This window comes from Nothobranchius furzeri, chromosome 16, assembly GCF_043380555.1.
Source record: "Nothobranchius furzeri strain GRZ-AD chromosome 16, NfurGRZ-RIMD1, whole genome shotgun sequence".
NCBI classification, from domain to species: Eukaryota; Metazoa; Chordata; class Actinopteri; order Cyprinodontiformes; family Nothobranchiidae; genus Nothobranchius; species Nothobranchius furzeri.
Window position 1 is genome coordinate 28,425,129 of NC_091756.1, and position 21,737 is coordinate 28,446,865.

General features: G+C 40.9%; 1 protein-coding gene across 1 annotated transcript in view; it reads right to left on the bottom strand.

Moving 5' to 3' along the window:
* Positions 1-21,737, bottom strand: part of frmpd2 (FERM and PDZ domain containing 2) — a 61,646-nt gene that overhangs the window by 15,976 nt on the left and 23,933 nt on the right. Inside the window, exons 8-24 of the mRNA XM_054749047.2 lie at positions 18,799-18,955; positions 18,637-18,708; positions 18,383-18,557; positions 18,167-18,302; positions 17,736-17,874; positions 13,669-13,821; positions 13,402-13,587; positions 13,159-13,318; positions 12,859-13,036; positions 11,779-11,879; positions 11,531-11,611; positions 8,961-9,068; positions 8,735-8,851; positions 8,380-8,561; positions 8,104-8,202; positions 3,611-3,704; positions 1,309-1,394 (exon numbers count right to left, since the gene is read on the bottom strand). Coding sequence (XP_054605022.1) covers positions 1,309-1,394; positions 3,611-3,704; positions 8,104-8,202; positions 8,380-8,561; positions 8,735-8,851; positions 8,961-9,068; positions 11,531-11,611; positions 11,779-11,879; positions 12,859-13,036; positions 13,159-13,318; positions 13,402-13,587; positions 13,669-13,821; positions 17,736-17,874; positions 18,167-18,302; positions 18,383-18,557; positions 18,637-18,708; positions 18,799-18,955 — 2,224 coding nt within the window. The remainder of the gene's footprint in view (positions 1-1,308; positions 1,395-3,610; positions 3,705-8,103; positions 8,203-8,379; positions 8,562-8,734; positions 8,852-8,960; positions 9,069-11,530; positions 11,612-11,778; positions 11,880-12,858; positions 13,037-13,158; positions 13,319-13,401; positions 13,588-13,668; positions 13,822-17,735; positions 17,875-18,166; positions 18,303-18,382; positions 18,558-18,636; positions 18,709-18,798; positions 18,956-21,737) is intronic.

A 21,737-nucleotide genomic window follows, 5' to 3' on the forward strand; every position in this document is an offset into this window, starting at 1 on the left:
GCATGTATTTTTAAAGCAGGGGTATTCAATTACAGTCCTAGAGGGCTGGTATACATCACATTTTAGTGGTTTCTCTGCTCCAACACACTTGATTTAGTGGTTGAATCATCTGTCCAGCAGCTCATCATACTCTTCAGAAGCCTGTTAATTACTGCAAATTGAAATCTGGTGTGTTTAGACTAGTTAAAACTAAAACATGCTGGATAGCGGCCCTCCAGGCCCAGAATTGAATATCCCTGTCTAAAAGTTTTCATAGCATGCTATTTTAAAAGGTAGGCACAGTGTATGATAAATTATCACCATTGGCACCATTGAGATGTCATTTCTCTTAAATGTAAGTGATTTTCGAATGCCTAAATTTATACCCAGAAATACAACTCTTTGTTTCGTTGAAACTCCACCCACACCCGTTCCAACAAAACATGCCTACAACAGCATCTTAGGCAAGTCAGCAACTGTATTGTCTATGATATGCCAGTGGTAAAGGTGTCTGCCTGCTGCCTCAGTTTTACAATGTGCTCACCGGGGTTCGAATACCATTGGTGTTCTTCAGTAATTTATGTAGCCAGCTGAAGCAGATTTCATGTTTTTATATTTGAGTTTTATAGATTATTTTCTGCATAATATTTTGTGTCTCTAAACATCTTTGAATTTGATCATTTTCAAGCATCGTTTTAGTTGATTTACTCTGCTCACCTCACATGGACTCACACTGGCTAAATAATCAAAGAAAGCAAAAAAATAAAACAAATTACTCCTTATATTTTAATCAGTTTACCAATGAAGGATTAAAAACATCATACTGGCAAGTGCAGCTAAAAAAGAAGAAAGAAATTACTGCTGAGTTACTGCATGCCAGTCTATCACACGTACCACTAGAGTACCAAGTCTTTACATGGCACTTGTTTCCTAAGCTGGCCAGGGGAAACAGGTTTCAGACCAGAGGTTAGCACTGCCTGATGTTGGGAGCAGGAAGGTGGAGTGACATACAATTTATATATCAGGCTGTTTCAGGAATTTCAAAATAAAATAAAAAATTTGCAGCTGAAATAGGGAAATGTATGAATGCAGCCAAAAATGGGTTTGGGGTATTTTTCACGAGGAAACAACAACATTACATGCTAAAAAGTCCTATTGAGAAAGCAACCTGTAACCAGCTCTACTATGATACAACAGGAAATTGAAATTCTCATCAAAAGCACCAGGTTTTATCCTCTGGGAACAAACAAGTTGGCATCACCAACAATAAGTCCAAATCATTACCTTATCCAACAGCATACTGCCAGCTGGACACATTGGCCACCTTACCTCCCCAGTTTTACTCAAACACTCCACAGCCTGCTGGTAGGTGAAGCCACTGAAGCTAATCCCATCAATTTCTAGAATTCTGTCACCTGTAATATTAAAACAAACCAACAAGTACAGTTAGCACAAAAAATAGCAAGTAAACTTCAGTTTAGCTGATTATTTCTTTGTTATAAAAATATTTCTTGGCATAAACATAGTAAATGATAATTATATTGTTAGACAGCCTGTTAAGCCTATTGAGCCCATGAAAAAAAAACACTTTGCCAGATAGCCTTTAATTTATTGAGCTCCTATTTGGTGTTTATGGGATGGGATAATTTACAGTAATTTAATCACTTGTTTTAAGATCATTCCATTTTAATATAATTGTAAGAAGCAAATGAGCAAAAACAGCAACTGGCATCCCCATTTAGGAAGTCACGGAGGTACGACACAGTGGCGCAGGTCAGTGATGCAATACTCTCATTTCTGTAGTTAGTTGCACACTTGTTTACTGCACACTCAAAGCCTGACATGCTCTTTCTCCAAGAGCACTTTACAGAGGAACATAGACAGCAGTGTGGGTATTGGGACTTGGGATGTTTCTCAATGTGAAGGAACCTCACCTTGATGCCTTGGTCCCATCCTGGTTGCCTAGGAGATACATCATCACGAACCGCCAAGCATGTTCCAATGTTCATGTGCTACTCAGGCGTCTGTTCTCCATTTGTTAGCCATTTAGCTAGCTGACCAAAGATCCATAGGAGTTGTCTTGTAGGCTAGCCTTAGTCAAAATTTTTCACAGAATACACCACGGTATTTTCAAAAGGATGGCGGATCAGGAGCCAGCAGCCACTTCAGGGCAATTTTCCAGTTTAATTTTAAGTCAACTAATTGTAGCTATCGGGCTGAAATCTGAAATGTTTTTTAGCTTCAAAGCAGTTTTTTTTCAACGATGAGAACGGGAGAAGGGGCTCCCAGATGCCCCTCTGGGACAGACCCAGCTGGTCATATCATGGACTCCTAGAAACAGTGGAACCTGATTTGCCTATCTCAACTGTCTGTGGAGGATTCTGAAGACATCTGGATATTTGTGGTGTTGGTTCAGGTTTCCTGCTCTTTGGCCAAGGAGGCTTGCTGGCTAAATTAATGAGCTGTCGAGGAATATTGGCGCTCTCCCCGAGCTCAGGGATGGATTACACCGCGCTGTGAATTCACAGACTCACATAATTGTCGAGATGAATCAAAAGCTTGGAACTTTGGCTGAGATTCATGCGTTGGCACAAAAGATGGATGCGATCAAGAAGCGAGTGGATGAATCTGCACAGATTGGGATAGATTAATTTATGCCTTTATTAGGATTTTGAGAGGTTGAGGACCAACAGAACTTTAAGACAGAGAGGAAATTATCTCTGTCTGGCCCCAAAACAATTTATAATCTGAATCTGGTGCCCTTGAGCCTGTAAGGCTGCAACGAATACTGCCCCCTCAGAAGAAATGTGGAATGCTGCCGTGGCTATGACAACTCTGTCTCCTATTCCAGCCTGGGCGGGACTGCGGGCTGTGAAGGCCGCCGAATCGTTCCAGCAGTCACTGTGCCCTCCAAAACTCAACAACCTCCTTCCCCTGTCCAGACTGAGGTGATGTGCACTGCTTATCGTGGCTGCAGGAACTGACGTGTGGAGAGTCCCAAACCCACCACCCCACCTAGTGGACACTTATGTTGTGTGATGTCTGAAGTCTGTTGCAACTCTGTCTGAAGTGTTTTCTTGCAGAGCAAAGCTGCCATTCCTGTGGAGGGTAACTCTGAAGTGCCTTTTTTTACCTCCATGTAACCCTCTGATCTCTATTAAGGTAGCGCGACTCAGGGTTGCGAATGACCACAGTTACCAATTCTTGTCATGTGTCTTTGCCTATGTATGTCTGATCTCTGAATTGTGTGTACTGAAACTCTAATTTCGCTCTGGCATTAATAAAGCATATTTGAATTGAACTGAATTGAGTTAGCTATGGATGTTTAGTTGCTTTAGTTGCAGAATTGGTGGCTAGCAGGTAGTAACTCGCTTACCTATTTAATTTAACCAATAATACACAATTTAAAAAGTAAAAGGCGCGTTACACATTTATTTTGAAACTTAAATGTATAAAAAAATGACTCTACCTCATGAGACCACCGCGGTCACGTGAGGTAAGTCTGTTCCATTTAACCGTTTTCTTTGACCAAGGAAGGACAGTGTCATTGTAAGTAAGGCACCTGGCCAAGCAAGACATCGCCTTGCGAGGCCAGGCGTCTTGACATTGACAAACACCAATGGTCTCATACCTTTATGTAAATGTCCATCTCGCTCAGCAGCTCCTCCTGGAACAAGGCTGGTGATGAAGGTTCCTCCACCGGGTAAGTTGGTGTCTACACCACCCTGAACAACAAAACACTCTACTCACAATCAAAATATAGTCATACTATTGGACACAGTTTCAGATCCTGAGGGTAGATTTATAATGTTAAAAATATCAATACAGAACCAAAGCTTATGTATCGTCAGCATATACTGTCCAAATATTGATGACTCATCATTCTCATTTTCTCTGTACTCTCTTGGACTGTCCACTTATACTTGGTGGTGATTTTAATTTTTGGATGGATACTTTAACAGACAGGGTCAGTACAGCTGGGACTCAGCACAATTGGCAATCCACTAATATGGTTAAACAGTACGAGTGATTATGGGCTTTGTGATGCAAGGCCATCTCTTCATCCTAACCGTAGAGAGTTACTTTTTTTCTAACACATCCATCACTCTCATTCACGTTAGGATTATTTTCTAGTCAGCAGCTCATTGTTGGCTGACATTTCAATTTAATTCAATTCAATTCAAAAGACGCTTAGGTCCTTCAATGTCTGTAGGAAGAGGCTTCAGATCTACAAGTCTGTTGTCAGGACAAACAACCAACTACCAGCTAGCTTCTGTCTTTGGAGGGGGACCAGGCAGGGATGCCCACTCTCCCCCTCACTGTTTGCTATCTTTATTGAACCACTAGCAGCAGCAATCAGGCAAACAACAGGTATTAAAGGCATTAAATGTAAGAAAATAGAACATAAGATCAGTCTTTATGCAGATGATGTTTTACTTTTTATCCGGAATTCTTAATCCTCTCTCTCCCAAGCAATAGAACTGATAAACTGTTGTAACGTCACAAAATGGCCTGATTTTGAGACCCACAGGTCAAGTCCACAGCCAGGTCATTTTGCCCTGGCTATGACACAACCTACATTATTTTCCCTCACAGGAGACTGAAAGTCTGAATGTAGTCCCATTAAATCAGAGCCTGCCTTCCTCACACCAGCTGGAGTCAGAGCATGACAGAGATCATAAAAGATCAACAATAACATTCTCTCCTCCAAGGTCCATTACAGAGGAACTCATGAAATAAACTCCTGGATTCACAGAAGATCAGAAGAAAAGAAGATTTTTACAATTAAAGATAATCATTAAATAAACATTTGTTTATTGCTACTTAAAGTAATTATAAAACAATGAAATGTTCATTAATCTGTGCTTAATGATATATGCTTAGCATGTTTACTGGACAAAGTCATCACCATTTGCACTCACACAAGGACAAGTAAAGTTAAGTTAACGCATGACACATAGTTAACCTTTTGCCCAGATTAAGAGTCTCCAGATCAAAGAGGGTGTGTTTCTGAGATTCTTGGTAATATCCTCAAACTTGTCAACTTTTGGTTGGCTACAAAACCATAATATCAATTCCTTAACACCAAATCACTCTGGTCTTCCCTGCAGTTCGAGAGCAAGCTTCAGACCGGCCATCTTTAGCAAACCTCTTTAACCATTAAAGATTTTGACACGTCGTCAAAACCTTTTTAAACCTTTTTCACACCCGCAAAGTTGATACAACAAACAGTTCCTGCAGAACAAAGCTGATACTGTTTAGTCTCCTTAAGAGTCCCAGATGCTCGGTTCCATCCGTCTGTGCTACCCGAGACAACTCTGGACTGGAGAAGTCGGTGCTTGCGGTCAATCTACCGGGCCTGGGTGCCCCGAGGTCATCCGACCTCTGACCTCCGGATCCGTGATGAGGGTCATCAACGGGTGAGGTAGAACACAGTGAGATTGCGTCTGAATGTGGTGTTGCTAATAATCTATTTACATAGCTTGACTCAAACCAAATTCTTTTTCATCCAGAACTCAGCTCTGAGAAATGGAGATTCTGACTGTATTATATTCACACATAGGATCCAGACACCATCCTTTAGTTTGCATCCACTCACAGTAAATAATAGTTCAAACAATTTGTCAAGTCTTAATTGTTTGTAAAATAAATTCTTATTTTTATAAACCTGACTGTTTCTTGAATCAAGATGAAGTGTGTACAATCTCTTAATGAATAAAAGAATCCTATATTGTTCTGACTAAAACAAATAAAGACCAGGCAATGTGATATTCTATATTTAAATAGAGTATCAGAGCTTATTGGTCACAAGTCGTGTTAATAATATAACTAACTCTTAAAGCAATTTACATAACCCAATATACTATTTATTAACATTACATATTGGTGAACAAGACAGATTTAGTTAGAATCGTATACTTTGTGTTGGTCCCTGAATCATTAATTAATTCCAAAATCTATTTTCTGTGTCTGGGTGAAAAACGAGGGCAATCTCTTTATTTGCCACCAAGGGGTGCTGCTCTCCCTTGTCATTCAAAGTCTATATGTCTCCATTTGAAAGTTTCATTTGAGCTAAGCTGCAGGTAATTAACTATTTGTTGAGATTTTAAGATGAATACATTTATGTGTATGAGTCTGTGACATTGTTTGAGTGATTCTGCTACATTTATCTGTGTGGTTTTGTCACTGTTGAAAAGCTTGTGTTAACATGGACAGTAAATTCTAATCCACTTAGCACTGAAGCTACCTCTGATTTAGCACCAGAGCTAATCAGTTTAACCGGGGTCTGACCAACCGAGGTTAGTCAGCTGGATATCCGCCGTGATAATGGACGTTTTCCGACGAGAATTCCGGACATTAATTCTGTTTTTCAATCAGAATTAAACCCAGGGACGCCTGAGGCTAAATATTAACAAGCCAGAAATTAGTGCTATTACCCTTGGGCCCTCCCCGGCTAACATGTCGGTCTTAGGCCGTAGAACAGAGGAGCGAAGCGATGAGTGCATGCCGCAATTATACGCTATTCCGACATATTAGAGCAAGAACCTGAACGGTGTTCCCCCAGTCGAGGTGGCTGATTCCCTTGTGAATCATGCCAAACGAGTCACTTCACAAAAGACGGTCTAAGCCAGCCTCTGAAGTTAAGGGTAACAGGGCTGACAACGCTACCGGACACCAATCCGATGGTGCTGTCAACCGCTCTCAGCAGCATTTGCCTTAGTCATAACTCACTACTCTATACAAAACATGTTTTAGTAGTTTTGAGTGTATATTTTGACTTTATTGTGAGAGAGCGATCTCCACTGAGCCCGTCCACCATTTTGAACGACGGCACTGTGCGTAATGGAGTGACGTCACAGACTGACTCACACTACTAGGTTGACGCAGTAATAGTTTGCTCTTGTTGTATTGTCGCGTGTCCTTTCTTTTGTTGTTCTTTGTAATTCTCTTTCTGCAGGTCTAGAAGACTCTTGTTCATCATTAATTGTTTATTTTTGTGGGCCTCCCCTTCCTTTTGTCTCTTCCTTTCTCTTTCACCTCTGTCTCCGTGTCTGGAAGGAATTATAAAGCATTCAAAAAACAATAACAATAAGTTTTAAGTATCAGGCGTGACATTGAAGCAGAAGCTTTGATGCTCCACCTGAGAGTAAATCTGTAAGACTTGTCACCAGCAGTCAGACATTAATTCTGTTTGCTTCACAGCCAGACATGACACGGGAAAAAAATAAATAAATAAAATAAAAAATAAAAAAATGTATAAATGTAATGAACAAAATGTTTCTTGTTAATAAAATGTTTTACTAAGTACACCTAAATACTTCTTTCACCAACTTGCGATAACGTTTTTGCCTGTGTGTTTTGTTATGTGTTAATTTTGCTTTTAGAGTGAGCAGGAAACCTGATTTTACTGAAATTAGAAAAAAGCAATCATGTGATCTGAAACTTTTAGAGTCAACCAAATTCAAGATGGCTGCCACAGCTAACTTGCAATAGCAAACATGAAAGTGGCTATAACGTAGCCAGTTTGAGCTAAAATGTAGCTTGTTACCAGATGAGAGTCATCATCATCATCATCATCATAGTCTGAGCTCTGGTCTAATCTCATGAAACATTTTCCCTAAGTTATTAGAGTAAACTTGATTTAAGCACAGCGAATCCTCCTCAGCAACCACTAAAAGATTTTAATGACTGGCACAGTGCTCAATATTAGCTTATATTGTAGTAGTCTGGGCTGAGAGGTGGCTCGCACTAGTGTTAGGCCTTTGATTTGTACAAATGTCATGAAATAATAACAAACTTTTTGGTGCTTTGGTATTCCTAGAAGGAGAATAACTACAATATGAACCACTGTTAATGGCTGCTGAACAGAGAAATTGCTTTATGTTCTTCAGGACTGATAAGTTAACAGTAATTTGAACACAGTCAAGACCAAACTGTAATGCTGCCATACCAAAGATTCTCCTTATGTGAATATATTCTTCTCTCTAGTCTGTTGGATGTAAGGGCTATTTCTTTAATCAAAGGCCGACGTAATAGTTATTTTTATCTATTTTTTTTTTTACTTTTACACAGAAACTGTTAAATCTTGCAACTTTGGACCAAAATAATAAAAAAGAAACTTGCTGAGATGCTGATGCCCAGATTTCCAGATATCTTCCTGAGCTTCATGGTGATCTCCTCCAGCCTCACACAGTTCAGAGATGGAGACTGAGGGCAACCATCCTGAGGCCAATACAGACATAAATACTCAGTAATGTCCAAACCTCGTGTTAGTCCAATATAATGTAAGCACGAAAGGTCATTTCACCTAATTTATTTAATGAATAGAACACAATAATGGCTAAAGTAAAAGGTAACAGAGATGATTCAGGTTTACAAATCAACACAATCAGGCACTACCTGTGATCCAGGAACTCGTCCTTCACGTGGGACGTGCAGCCTGTTGCTGGGCTTTGGCGTCATCATGACTGAGATGATCTCATCAAGGCTGTCATCTCCTGATCGTCCATCTGACATTAGAGTCTTTTGGGAACCATATTTCCTCAACACAGGAGAGCGTATGCTGTTAGGACTAACAGATACTGTAAAAAAAATCAATAAACAAAGCATTTAATTATTCCTCTCAGTATTGGACGTACTAGGAAATATTCTAATCCGTATAAAGCTTAAGGCCATGGACAATGTGGTTTAGAAAAAAACTTTCTAAGCCAAAGAGCTTAGCCATGACTATATAACACACAAAAACCCACAGCACCTTTTGGCTGTGAGACGATGAGCTGCACCTCCTCAGGGATGTTCTGCATGACCTCAGCTGCCTCGTTGAATGTGACGCCCTCCAGGCTAATGTGATTCAGGGAAATCAGGCGACCACCTGAAGTCAAAGGTCAAATTGAAAGACTTTTGTGTCCAGTCACAATGCAATTAGGACCAAAATAATATTTCTGTCCTTTACACATTTCCTTAAAAATGCTGCTGTCTACCTGTTCTTATGCGTCCATCCCTATCAGCAGGCCCACCAGGAACAATGGTAGCAATAAAGACGCCCAAGTCATACCGTCCTACTGCATCCTCTCCGACAATCACTATACCTTTGACATCAAAAACATTTCAGCAATTGCTTTAAAAAGACGATTGATAAAATAAACGTGTCTTGATCGAGCTTTTCTATGTTACTTCTATTATCTGGGACTTCAATGATTTTAATTCTTCTATTGTAGATGTTTTTTGTAAACTTACTAAGCCATACATTCAAACAAATGGCTGTTATAGTGTCCTATACCCACTAGGAAAATCTGATCATTCCCTTATGTTTCACAAAAACACAACACAGATGTGTAGACGACACACTATGATGACAATAAAGTTATTAAAGAACATCGATCCATGCAAAAATATAGGGGATCCGAGCGCAGGAAGACATTTTATAAAATACAGATATTTCATCTCATTAAAGCTACAATGGTTAATTTGAAAAGATTAAAATACACCAAAACAATTAATGAAGTGGTTCTCTCCCATTTGTCTAAAACCTCCACCAATTACAGGGCTTGGACTGAGACCAACGATTGGTCCATCTGTCTGTCACACTGAACCACCACACTTCCCTGGTTGCTTCTCCACTCATTACGCGTTCGCATATTTAGCAACAGAACACCACTGGTGTTAGAAGTTCTCCACTCAATAATAACAGAGAAGGAGAAACAACCGGCTGCTACCACTTCAACTTTTGGACAAACTACCAGAGTCCCAAAAAGACAACGGACAACAAAAGATGTTTGGACCTAGAGAACAGTGAGTTGTGTTAGTGCTCTCTCATTTCCTGTGGTGATGCTGGTCTTAATTAACGGATGCATCCCACTACTCTGGAATTTATTTATTATCATTGTTATTAAATTGAAGTTGGACAATTGACTTGATCATGACTTGAAAATTCAAAGTTAAGGACTTGGATTTGACTTGGACTTTCACATCATTGACTTTGGACTCGACTTGGACTTGATTATCTTTGACTTGGACTTGACTCGAGACCTGACTGAAAATACTTGTGACTTACTTATAACTTGCAAAGCAGTGACTTGGTCACACCTCTGCTGGCTGGTCACTTAACGTGTCAGCAGTGAACCAACACCCAACGGCTGGAAAATGTTTTCAGCTACCACCTGTAAACACTAGATATGCTGTGTTCCAGATTCAACCTTTGATAAAGTCTGTTTTAAAGAACAGGGGTTGCTTGTGAATGTTGGTCATTGATATTAAAAGTGAACAAGGGATACACAACCACAAAGGCGACTCTAAGCAGTGTTCTGACAAGCTGTAACTGCATAACTGTCCTGTTAAAGGCAGACTAAGACAAGAGACAGGAAGTGTATGCTTCACTACAAATTTAAAACTTCCTATTGTATTTGAAGTGAGGTTTGATCATCCTAAAATAATGACAGTACAAGTTAAACTATTTCAGACATTTTAGTCATAACCATTACTATATGTTTCATTGGTTCTGGGTCTTCCTGAGCCTATGTCCAGCTTTTCCTTTTTATACAGTAAACTGGTGCTATACACTGTTGCGGCACAACCAGGAGAAACCCTTGATGTCAATAGTAAAGATTGGGATCTGAGTGTTGCCATTTTAATGTGCTACCCATATTGCTTTTGAAATGTTGGTTTGTAGCGTGACATAGTCATTTGGAGGTTTTGAAATATGAACAGCTACATCTCTTGCCTCTGCTCCCCCTCCCCTTGTGGAAGGAGCTGAAAGCCTTGCCTCTTACCGCTCACGCGCAGGAAAAGCAGAATTTTAGACTAAGATAGAAACAAATGTTTATAACAGCCTTCTTGGTGACAGAGTGATATATTTTTTTAATTACTCTAAATTGAACCATTATATTGTATATTAGGTGAGCATAGAGATCCACAGTTCCATCAGGTGGGGCCCAGCCCCTCTGACCCCTGCTGAAACATCACCAATAGTGTTTCCATTCCAGAAGAAACTTTACCAACTCATCATGAGTTTGGAGACCTTTTAGATCAAGAAGCTGGACTCCATCTTTTAAAAGCATCTCCAGTGTTAATTCTACTTGACTGTAGTAAACGTCTCGTGGAGAGTTGTGAAGAAGGACTTTTGAATTGTTAACATTTTCTTTGAGAAATGGAAGACAGCTGAGGAATCTAACTTTGGTACTTGATTGAGTTGCTCCATTGCAAACCTCCAGCTTCTTCTGGCACCACTTCACAGTGCATGCTGGGACCTGGAGCACTCTCTCCTTGACTGACAGCACACTCTTGTGGGTAAGCAATTCAATTGGTCAATGCTCTAGGTTCGTTTAAATCAATTGTAATTTAAGCATTTTTCGGTTACTTTAAAGATTTTAAACTATGCACCTCAGCTTTACTGGGACAGCCTGATCCGAAACACATGGATGAATTAGTGCATCCCTAATTTCATCTAGTCTTAGGTTTAGAGCAAGTGAGGAGTGTTAGCTTGCGATGCTTCATAAAATATTAAAAACAACTTTTTTAATGGATTATGTGCAACAATCTTTGGTCGTCTTACCAAGGCCAACCTTTGGATCTTTCTTCAAGGAAACACATATGACTTCCCTTTCTGATGATGCCTCCATTTTAGAAGGCGTATCTGTGGGAAACGCAGTGAAAACACAATAAAATACAAGCCAACACAAGCAATGATTAGACTAAATTGTGATGGAGTAAAGCAACATCTAACTATTTTCACAGGTGCACAAGTGATGCTTCATCTGTCATTTTGTATGGATTCTGGTCACTATGTTTGGCTCAGTTTACCTCTGGCTGCTGGAGATCCAGACTGGGCTTCAGATCCACTTTTCTGGGAGCATGCTGGTGAACGCATGCTTGCACTGCTGCGCTGACTGCTCGAGCAGGTGCTATAAAACCCAAACAAACATAAAATATTCTAAAAAAAATACCTGGCCAATGGTGATTTGAGGTTGAAATGGAAGAGGTAGAAACAATTTTTTTTGTCTTAAGATAAAAATTTTGAGGTGCTTCATAAAAAAAAATATTTTAAACAAATGAAAAATTAAAGAGTAAGAAGTTGCCTGGCCTGCTGCATAGCCCTCAAGAGCACTCCTCAAACACACACACACACACACACACACACACACACACACACACACACACACACACACACACACACACACACACACACACATTCAAATACAAACACATAATTGTGAATGGTAAAACAGCAGTTAATAACAAGATGACTACAGCAGGTCTGAGTCTATTCTGTGGTTCTCCACCTGGTTGGAGATACCTGCCTAGTCTACAAATGAAGCTCATTTCAGCTTCATGTTCTTTTAGTCACTGATCCAAATCTAATGACAATAGATGAGGGCCACAATGTGCACAGGCAAATACCGACAGGCCAGAGCAATCCCCCGTTCCTGAAGACAAAGCTCTGATCCATCCATCTGTCTCATGCAAAATCCTACCTTCACTCACTTGTATATAAAGACGTGTAAAAGAAGTCCTTCACTTTTGTATTTTATAAATGTTGCTTAGGCTTCCTGCCCATTTTTCCTCCGTAGCTACAGGAACCAGTGTTGTGATGTAAAATATACCAGAACTTGACTCAATGTGTCCATTACTGTCATTAGTTTTGTGCAAGGATGCTTGTTGGTGCGTTTGGCTAGCCTGCTGCCTTGTGGCATGAAGATTGCATGTTTGACAGTCGGATGGGGCATTTCTGTATTTGTATTATGTAGTATGGTCTAAGGTATGTGTGCCTGTATGGTTGTCGGTGGCCCTGTGATAGGCTGGTGACATTGTCCAGGTGTGACCTATCTTGCCCAGTGATAGATTGAGCACAGCTGTGTTCACTAATGGTGACAGATCACATACCTGTGCTGTTTTACACGGGCCTCAATCCTGGCTGTAACATCTTTATACAGTTTTGTTAAGGGCTCTTCCTGAGGAGTAGTCAAACTACTGTCGTCTTGTGGCGTCTCAGAACGTGAGAGGGACTTGAGCTGGCTGCTCTGAGTGCGGCACACTGCTGCATATTGCACAATGTTGTCCTCTGGAAACAGATTTAGGAAACAGACCCATTCATCCATCTCTTAAGACATTACCGACGAGCATAGTCGCTTGCATTTTTGTCTTCATATTGGATCGAACATCTGCACCTCAAGAGGAACTGACCTGAGACCAGATTGTGGCTGAGTTGGCGGGAGTTCATCTCATTATTAAACTTGTGCTGGGATGAGCAGAGGTTACACAAATACTTGGCTATCTTGGACCTGTCTGTGATGAAGGTGTACTTCTTCTTGCTGCCTCTGCACTCAATTATAAACTTTCGTCTCTGCAAAGTAATGCAGAAAAAACCTTTAGCACATAAAAGTGAAACATATTAGGATGATGTGGCATGACCAAACACTCAGTCACATTTGAGGAGATGGTTGCTGTCTCTCTCCAATAGAAGTTCTGAAACGTGGATCTGCAGCCATCTTTAACTTCATAGACGATGACACCTTTGGCACAAACCCCGAGAATGATTTCTCCATCTAAAGGCTTTTTCTCACGCACCGCACGGTGGAACAAGACGCCATATTCAGGCAACTGCTGACACACCTGCAAGGGAAGAAAATATACCTATCACACAGTAGGTACGATGTTTTGAGTTCAGTCTTTGAATTTAATGCATTTTGATACCTTTAGGAACTCTAGCTCAGATTCATCCGTGAGCATTTGGGCATTATTGGCATGAAGTCGCAGAAGCTCCCCCTGAATCAAAGGTAAGGCACGTTTCTCCATCACACTCTTGGAGACATATTGATCAGGACGGTAGTAGTTCCTACCATAGACCTAGACCCAACAGAATATAACAACAAACTCAATACAACCTAACATGTGAGCACTTCATCATATAATGCAACGCATGTTATGCTGACTCACAAGTGCTTTTATTACATAAGCTCCATTGCCTTTAGGAGGATAGTTAAGATGTTTTGATGTGGGGCTCTATAGGGATATTCTAAGAACTCCTGTTGTAGTTGGCAGTAGAGTAATCCTACAACTGGTTTATGAGGTAATATAATTATGGATATTTTTGACCTGACTCTCCTCTCCCAACAGTTGCCTTGTTTATTTTTTTTTAAACATTTGCAGGGGTCTCTGGCATAAATAATGCCATATCGATCTCTGTGGAAAAAAGCTCTCATGCTCCTTTTTCAGGGAGTAGAAATTAGCAGGAGGATAGGGGAACCAACAAAAGCAGTATTTGTTATCTTACTCATTTTTTTCCTGATATTTAGACATCTCACCTCTGATTGGTGAACAGCGTGGGTTACTACCACTAACTTAGTTTTGTAATGTTGATTATTTATCTCCACAGCTAACACAAACCTGAAAGAGTACTTCCATGTTATGAAGTTGCTGATGGTTAGCTTCTACTAGTCATGCTCTGCTCTCTCCTGCATACTAAACCAACCACAGCCTTCCCCGTCACAAATCAAGACCCAGCCAGCACACATAGGTGGGACCCATATGGAATGTATATGGGCAAGCTGTATGCCCACCAGAGTTTGTCCGTGGTTTCCATGGTGGCCCCACAGGGGTTTGCCCAGAAAGATCTTTGCTCACATAGATTTTAACGGGCACTAAATTGGTTTTCAGAGGGTTTAGAATCTTTGTAAGCAAACTTCTGTGGGGCCACCATGGAAACTGCAGACAAACCCTGGTGGGACCCATACGGCTTGCCCACATATGTTCCATATGGGGCCCACCTATATGCTCTGGCTGGGATGGGTGATTCCATGACTGCTAATTTTCAGTGTGAGGTAGATCTGCGTGGCTTTGTCTGACTCAACCGTTTCCCTGTCTATTTTCTATCAGTGGTTAATGCAGGAAATAGGGGTAGAAGTCTACTTTCATGTTCAGCCTGCATGTGAAACTCAGTAACTGGTCCTATTTAAAAAAGTAAAGAACAGTAAACTTGCTTTTTAAGGATAACCCTGATTACCAAGCGCTTTGGTTTGTGTTGAAAATGGCAGAAGACAAAAACCAAAGACTTGAGTGTAAATTGAAGAGTACTGGGACAATTGTTGTTTATTATTCAAATGTAAGTTTTGATACATTAAAAAACTTACGTTTTGCATTGCAGTTGAAGAATATTTGAAAATATCTTTATTTAATCAATAAAAGTTGAAAGCCATGCATGTTACATATTATCTGGTTGCTCAGTGAGCAAGATAGCAGTGATCAAGAGAAGCATGACTGTTTAAGTTAGTGAGGGGTGATTTAAAGACCAAATAAACTTTTTTTGCTGATAACCTGTATAGATGAGTGTCTAATGGTGCTGTACACATGTGTAATCATTAGTGTGGCACTTTAGTGCAACTTACTTTAAATTTAGTATTTCAGCCCCAAACCATAATTATATCTCCATGTTCAGGTTAAAACTCTGCTCCACATTTATTTAGAATCAGCTGTGGCTGATGGCTAAGCTGATAAATGTGACGTTATCAGCAAATTACTACGTGGCTGCACTGCACTGGTCTCCAGGTGAGGAAGCCGCACCTCCACCTGGCTCAGCCCCTGCCCTGCCAATATGACACATTAACGCCCTGAGCCGCTCGTCTCCTTGATAAAAATGCCCTCCCCCCCTTTTCATCTAATGATCGCGGTTAACAGGAAATCCTTCAGAGTGCTGCATAATCTGTGTTTGCTTTTCTCCTGAGCGGAAAGTCTTGTGTGAGTGCGTGCTTTCGTTAACAACTCGTTTTCAGATTGAGAAGCTCTGACAGCACATGCGGGGGAGTTGAGGGGGGCGCGGTCTAGCAATGCCTCAGTGCCGCTCTCTCGGTCCACCAGGTGAGGCCTCTTTCAGAAGCATTTTTCTAACAGGAAGTGTGGATGAAATACGTCTCCACCCATGCATTGACCCTCACTTTAAATTCCAGTCATTTAGGTATCGATAGAGCAGCTTTGTTAGGAAATTCATCATTATATTTCAAACGTGGTGGGGAAAAAACTGTCAGCTATAAATATAGGTTAAAATTATGTCTATGCCGAATAGCTTAATTGCTGCAAAGATAGTCTTAGCAGATATTCCTACTGTGTGTCGTGTGTCAAGAGTGCTTTGGTCTGCATGGCAGGATATGATGAGCGATCAGATCACAAACCAGGTTTGTTCAACACATTGAATTGTCTTGCTGCTAGTTAATCATGACGTGTAGCCAATCAGAAAGTGAGGTGAAGGAAACATGCTGCATGGAGAAAGAGGAATCATGTTGGTTTACTTGTAAGTCATGTTTGATCTTAGTTTGTGTGTGGTGTCTCATGAGGCCACACCCCAAACAGTAGGACCAAAACTTGACCAAAATATCCACGTAATGTCTCCCATGTTTTGAAAATCTTTGGACCATCTTAAAATCTTGCCTTGTTAACTGGGCTTTGTTTGGAGAGTCGAGGAGAAGTTGTCTTGGTAATCAGGTCAATATATTTTCAGTATTTAAAACACCTCAAACACAAACGTTTTCTACCAAACACCTTGATAAAAGACCTGGGGCCTCATTAGAGCCCTGCATGGGACCATTTATAACCCTTCTCCCACTGAATTTAAAACCCTTACCCCCTGTTCCCACCTCCCCATACATAAGTCAACTAAAAATGAAGTTTAATAATGGTTACTCTGATGAAGACCAAAAAACAGTTGAAACATTAATATATCATTCATACCCATTAAAACTTTTTTCCCTCACTTTGAGTGCTCCAGCCTTACTCCTTACTTTTGAATTCAGATTGTTCACTGGCTGCCAAGCACCCATTACTGAGTGGATGACGTGCAAAAGGTCCTGCTTTTGAAATTAAAGTTCATATGCAGATTTTGCCTTCTCCGGGTCAGGGATGAGGTCCTGCCCCAAGTGGAGGAGTTTAAGTATCTCGGAGTCTTGTTCACGCTTGAAGGAAAGATGGAGAGTGAGATCAGTAGGTGGATTGGTGCTGCATCTGCAGTGATGCGGGCGTTGTACCGGTCTGTCGTGGTGAAAAAAGAGCTGAGCCAGAAAATGAAGCTCTCAATTTACCGGTTGTTCTATGTTCCTAATCTCACTTATGGTCACGAGCTTTGGGTAGTGACTGAAAGAACGAGATAGTGGATACAAGCGGCTGAACTGAGATTTCTCTGCAGGGTGTCTGGGCTCTCCCTTAGAGATAGGGTGAGAAGCTCAGTCATTCAGGAGGGGCTCAGAGTAGATCCTCTGCTCTTCCACATCAACAGGAGCCATTTAAGGTGGCTCGGGCATCTGGTTAGGATGCTTCCCTGGTGAAGTTTTCTGGGCACATCCAACTGGGAGGAGAACCAATGGAAGACCCAGGACACGCTGGAGGGACTATGTCTCTCAGCTGGCCAGGAAACACCTTGGGATTCCCCAGGAGGAGCTGGCCCAAGTGGCTGGGGAGAGGGAAGTCTGGGCCTCTCTGCTGCCCCATCAACTCGACTCCAGGTAAGCAGAAAAAATGGATGGATGGATGGATGGATGGATGGATGGATGCAGTTTACTTAGTCTAGTTGACCATGGCACATCTTCAAGAGATTTGGATGCAGAGGCAGCTTAAAAAGTCAATATGTCGTAAGAAAAATGGCTACTGAATATACTCATAACTTCTCAATATAACTACAACTCGTGGGGAGCAAAGGTCACCTACTTTTTTTAATTTTTTAAATCCATCTCTTGAGAGTCAGTTAACTTTACTTCTGCGTTGAATGTGTATACAACCTCAGGCATGCAGTCTCCATATTCTGTCTGCAGGGCCAAGCCTCCCAGATACACAGCTGTCTCCTCATGGCAGGACAGTCTGTCATCTAGAAGGTCTCTCCTGAGCTGGAGGTAATACTGGTGGCGGGTCTGTTTGTGCCTAATGGAGAGGAAATAGTTAACTCTCTCTGATCATTGCATAAACACTAAACAAGTTGGTTTTGTAAATTAGACTGGATGTAGCATAGACCAACTCATTCCAACTGATTCATTTACACACCCATCATATCTGAACGAGAAACAGCTCGGCTGATTCGTTGAGCTTATTTTGAACATATATGCTAAAGTTTTAATGCATTTCAGAACTCTGAAAGTACAATATTGACAAATTTAAACAGAAGTTACTGGTTTAAAGGAAAGCCTCATTTCTTAGAGAGGAGAGATTAACTCACAAAAGAAGAGAAATGTCATTTACGAAAAATTTGATCCTGAAGAATAGGACCAAAGTGGTTGTAGGCACTTTCTTCCAGCTATCTGGAGCCACTTTGGAAATCTCCGTGTCATTGTCCACGAAGAAAAACTCATTATCTGGTCAGAAAACAGAAAATCTTGTACAGTAGGAAGGGACCAACATATCAGAGCAGATTTGTAGCAAAACACTGAATTACCATCGAGGTAAGCAAGACCAAAGTAGAAATGTTCTACGAGGTTTGAATGGGCTACAATCATGTCAAAAACGTCCCCTCCTCTGGATTTCACGTCACACTTGACCTGGATATTTTGTCCATTTGGCATCACCACACTAATCTCTCTGTGATTGGTTGGAGATTTCCCTTTTTTTGGCTGAAAGAGGCAGAATAAGCAGTGTGTAATGTCCTTGCAAAAACAATACATTTAGTAGGAAATGGCAAAAATAATTTACCAGAATGGATTCAGGTAGCTCCAAAAAAACTAGAGGCTCATCTAAAACTCTAACGAACTCAGGACCCATGTCCTGCAACACAAACAAGGTCAAAGAGAAAAATATATGAAAATCTTTTAGTACAGATGTGAAATTTGTACATCTGTAATAGTTTTGTCATACCTTTATTTTCTTGTCATTCAGACTGGTTGTTGAATCAAACTGTGGGAAGGATCTTGTGCTGGTGTTTCGGCTCCCATCCAGGTACGGACTACTGGGGCTGTGGTTCAGATGTTGCCACGTTGTAAAACTTTCCCTGAGCTGACCCCCAGATGAAATCCTGAGGAAAGATTTTAACCTCAGGCAAGACTGTGAGGTGATGGTTTTGGACAAAATGACTAAATACTGTACAGTATACAGGTAAAAAGTATTTAGTCAGTCTCGTATTGTGCAAGTTCTCCCACTTAGAAAGCTGAGAGACCTGTAATTTTCATCATAGGTTTACCTCAACTCTGAGAGACAAAATGAGAAAAATAAATCCAAAAAACTTATTGAAAAATAAGTATTTGGTCAATAACAACATTCCAATAAAGTACTTTGTAATATACCCTTTCTTTGCAATGACAGAGGTCAAGTGTTTTCTGTAAGTCTTCACAAAGTTTTCAGACACTGTTGCTGGTATTTTGGCCCATTCCTCCATGCAGATCTCCTCTAGAGTAGTGATGTTTTGGGGCTGTCGCTGAGCAACATGGACCGTCCAAAGACTTTCTATGGGGTTGAGCTCTGGAGGCTGCCTAGGCCCCTCCACCTTGAAATGTTTGGGGTCATTGTCATGCTGAAAGATCCAGCTATGTATTACCTTCAATGATCTTGCTGATGGAAGGAGGTTTCCACTCAAAATCTGACCATACATGGCCCCATTCATTCTGTCCTTTACACAGATCAGTCGTCCTGGACCCTCGGCAGAAAAACAGCCCCAAAGCATGCTGTTTCCACCTCCATGCTTTACAGTAGGCATGGTGTTCTTTGGATGCAACTCAGCATTCTTTCTCCTCCAAACACCACGAATACAGTTTTATTTTGATTTCATCTGACTACATGATTTTCTTCCAGTCCTCTTCTGGATCATCCAAAGGTTCTCTAGCAAACTTCAGATGGACCTGCACATGTACTGGCTTAAGCGGGGGGCACGTCTGGCACTGTCTATTTGAGTGCATGGAGCCCCTGATCGAGGAAGATAATCAGTGGTAAATATGTCTTCCACTTTCTAATAATTGCCCCCACAGTTGATTTCTTTGAACCAAGCTGCTTATCTAACGCAGATTCAGTCTTCCCAGCCTGGTGCACGGCTACAATTTTGTTTCTGGTGTCCTTTGACAGCTCTTTGGTCTTGTCCATATTGGAGTTTGATGTGTAACTGTTTGAGGTTGTGGACAGGTGTCTTTTATACTGATAACTAGTTCAAACATATGAGGCCAGAACAGTCTCAATAAGAATTAAGTCACACAACGTTTTCCACAAATGCACACGTTCATTCGGAAATCCACATTCTGTGTTTCACAAATATAATTCGGAGGAACACAAATGCACACGCTCATTCGGAAATTCACACTCTTTGACTCATAAATATAATGTGAAAAAATAAGTCACGCAACACTTTCCACAAATGCGCACGCTAATTCTGAAGTTCACACTCTGTGGATCACAAATATAATTTGTAAGAACACTTGTAATATAAACTCAGATCATGCGAATTGCTGAACGTGCATTTACGAACAGCTTCTCATTTGTGAACCTTTCCGCGTTTGTGAGTGAAATCTGTGTGGTGCATTCACGGACAGCTTCTCATTTGTGAACCTTCCTGCATTCGTGAGAGAAATCGGTGTGCTGAATTTTGAGACTCTCCTAACGTCGCAGGTCAACAAACGTCACCATTGGCTAATGAACCTGTCAATCAAATATATGCTTCTGCCAGGGCTGTTCGCTTTCAGCCAATCATATGGCTCCTTATGTCACAGAACAGATCTGCTGTGCGCATGCGCATTGCAGTTCACGCGGCAGAGCAGGATGGACCGGTCACGATCTGTGAGTAATAGTTTTATCTTATTCCCTCGTTGTAATTGATGCAATGTTATAGAATTATGAGTAGAAGCGTTCTTCATGATCAAGTAAAATGTTTTATGTTAAATTCAGTCCAGACGTTACGTGAAGTCTGGTCCATTCTTCATCTAGTTTAACATCAAGCTAAACTCAAGTGAACATTTGTTTAGTTAGCGTATCTAGGTACCATTTTTTTAGGCCACGGTTGTCAAACTCAAGGCCTTGGTCTATTTTTATTTGCCCCGCGAAATCAAATATCAAATATATAATATTAAACTGGCCCGCCGGGCGATTTCGCTAATAAGACTACTAATCCCATAGTGCTTTGCGGCGTTAGCGCGCGAGACGAAGCAAGCCCTCTTTTATGTTAACATCATTAGCATCCATGCTAGTCGAATCAGCGTGTGCAGCGTTACCCTCAGTCTTAAACAACTGAAGATACTCCTCTAAGCGCCCAGTTTACTCAGCGAGTTTCCGACTTTGAACGCCTAGAAAGAAGGTATCTGGCTGGAACAGGTGACCATCAGAGTGGAGCGAACTGAGCTTGAAATATTTAATTGTCATGCACTTTTTCTGCTCCAAAGCATGAACGTTAATAACTGAGATATTTTCATAGAAGATAATTGCTATTATTGGTTTTCACAGATCTTAACTTATTTAATTATCTAACATGTTATTGTATGGCTGTTGTACCTTTCATTTGGTAATTGATTGTTTTGACCCCTATAAAAATGTGTCATATGAGAGTGTTTGTGCTTGAATTACATAGATCATGTACCTGAAGGTAGCTGACAACAACCACCCACCTTGCCTTCTTCAGTGAAGCTGTGAATGAGCATGGCTTTCCTCTGAGGTATTCATGTTATTCTCAACTTTACCCTCTGTTACCCTGTTACAAATCTGCTTTTGCCTAAAGTGTGTTATTGACCAAAGATAACATGCCATTTGAGGTCATATAGTAAAATCTATGGGGGGGGGGGGGGGGGGGGGTGAACATTTCCCTCTTTCAAAAAAAATTTCCC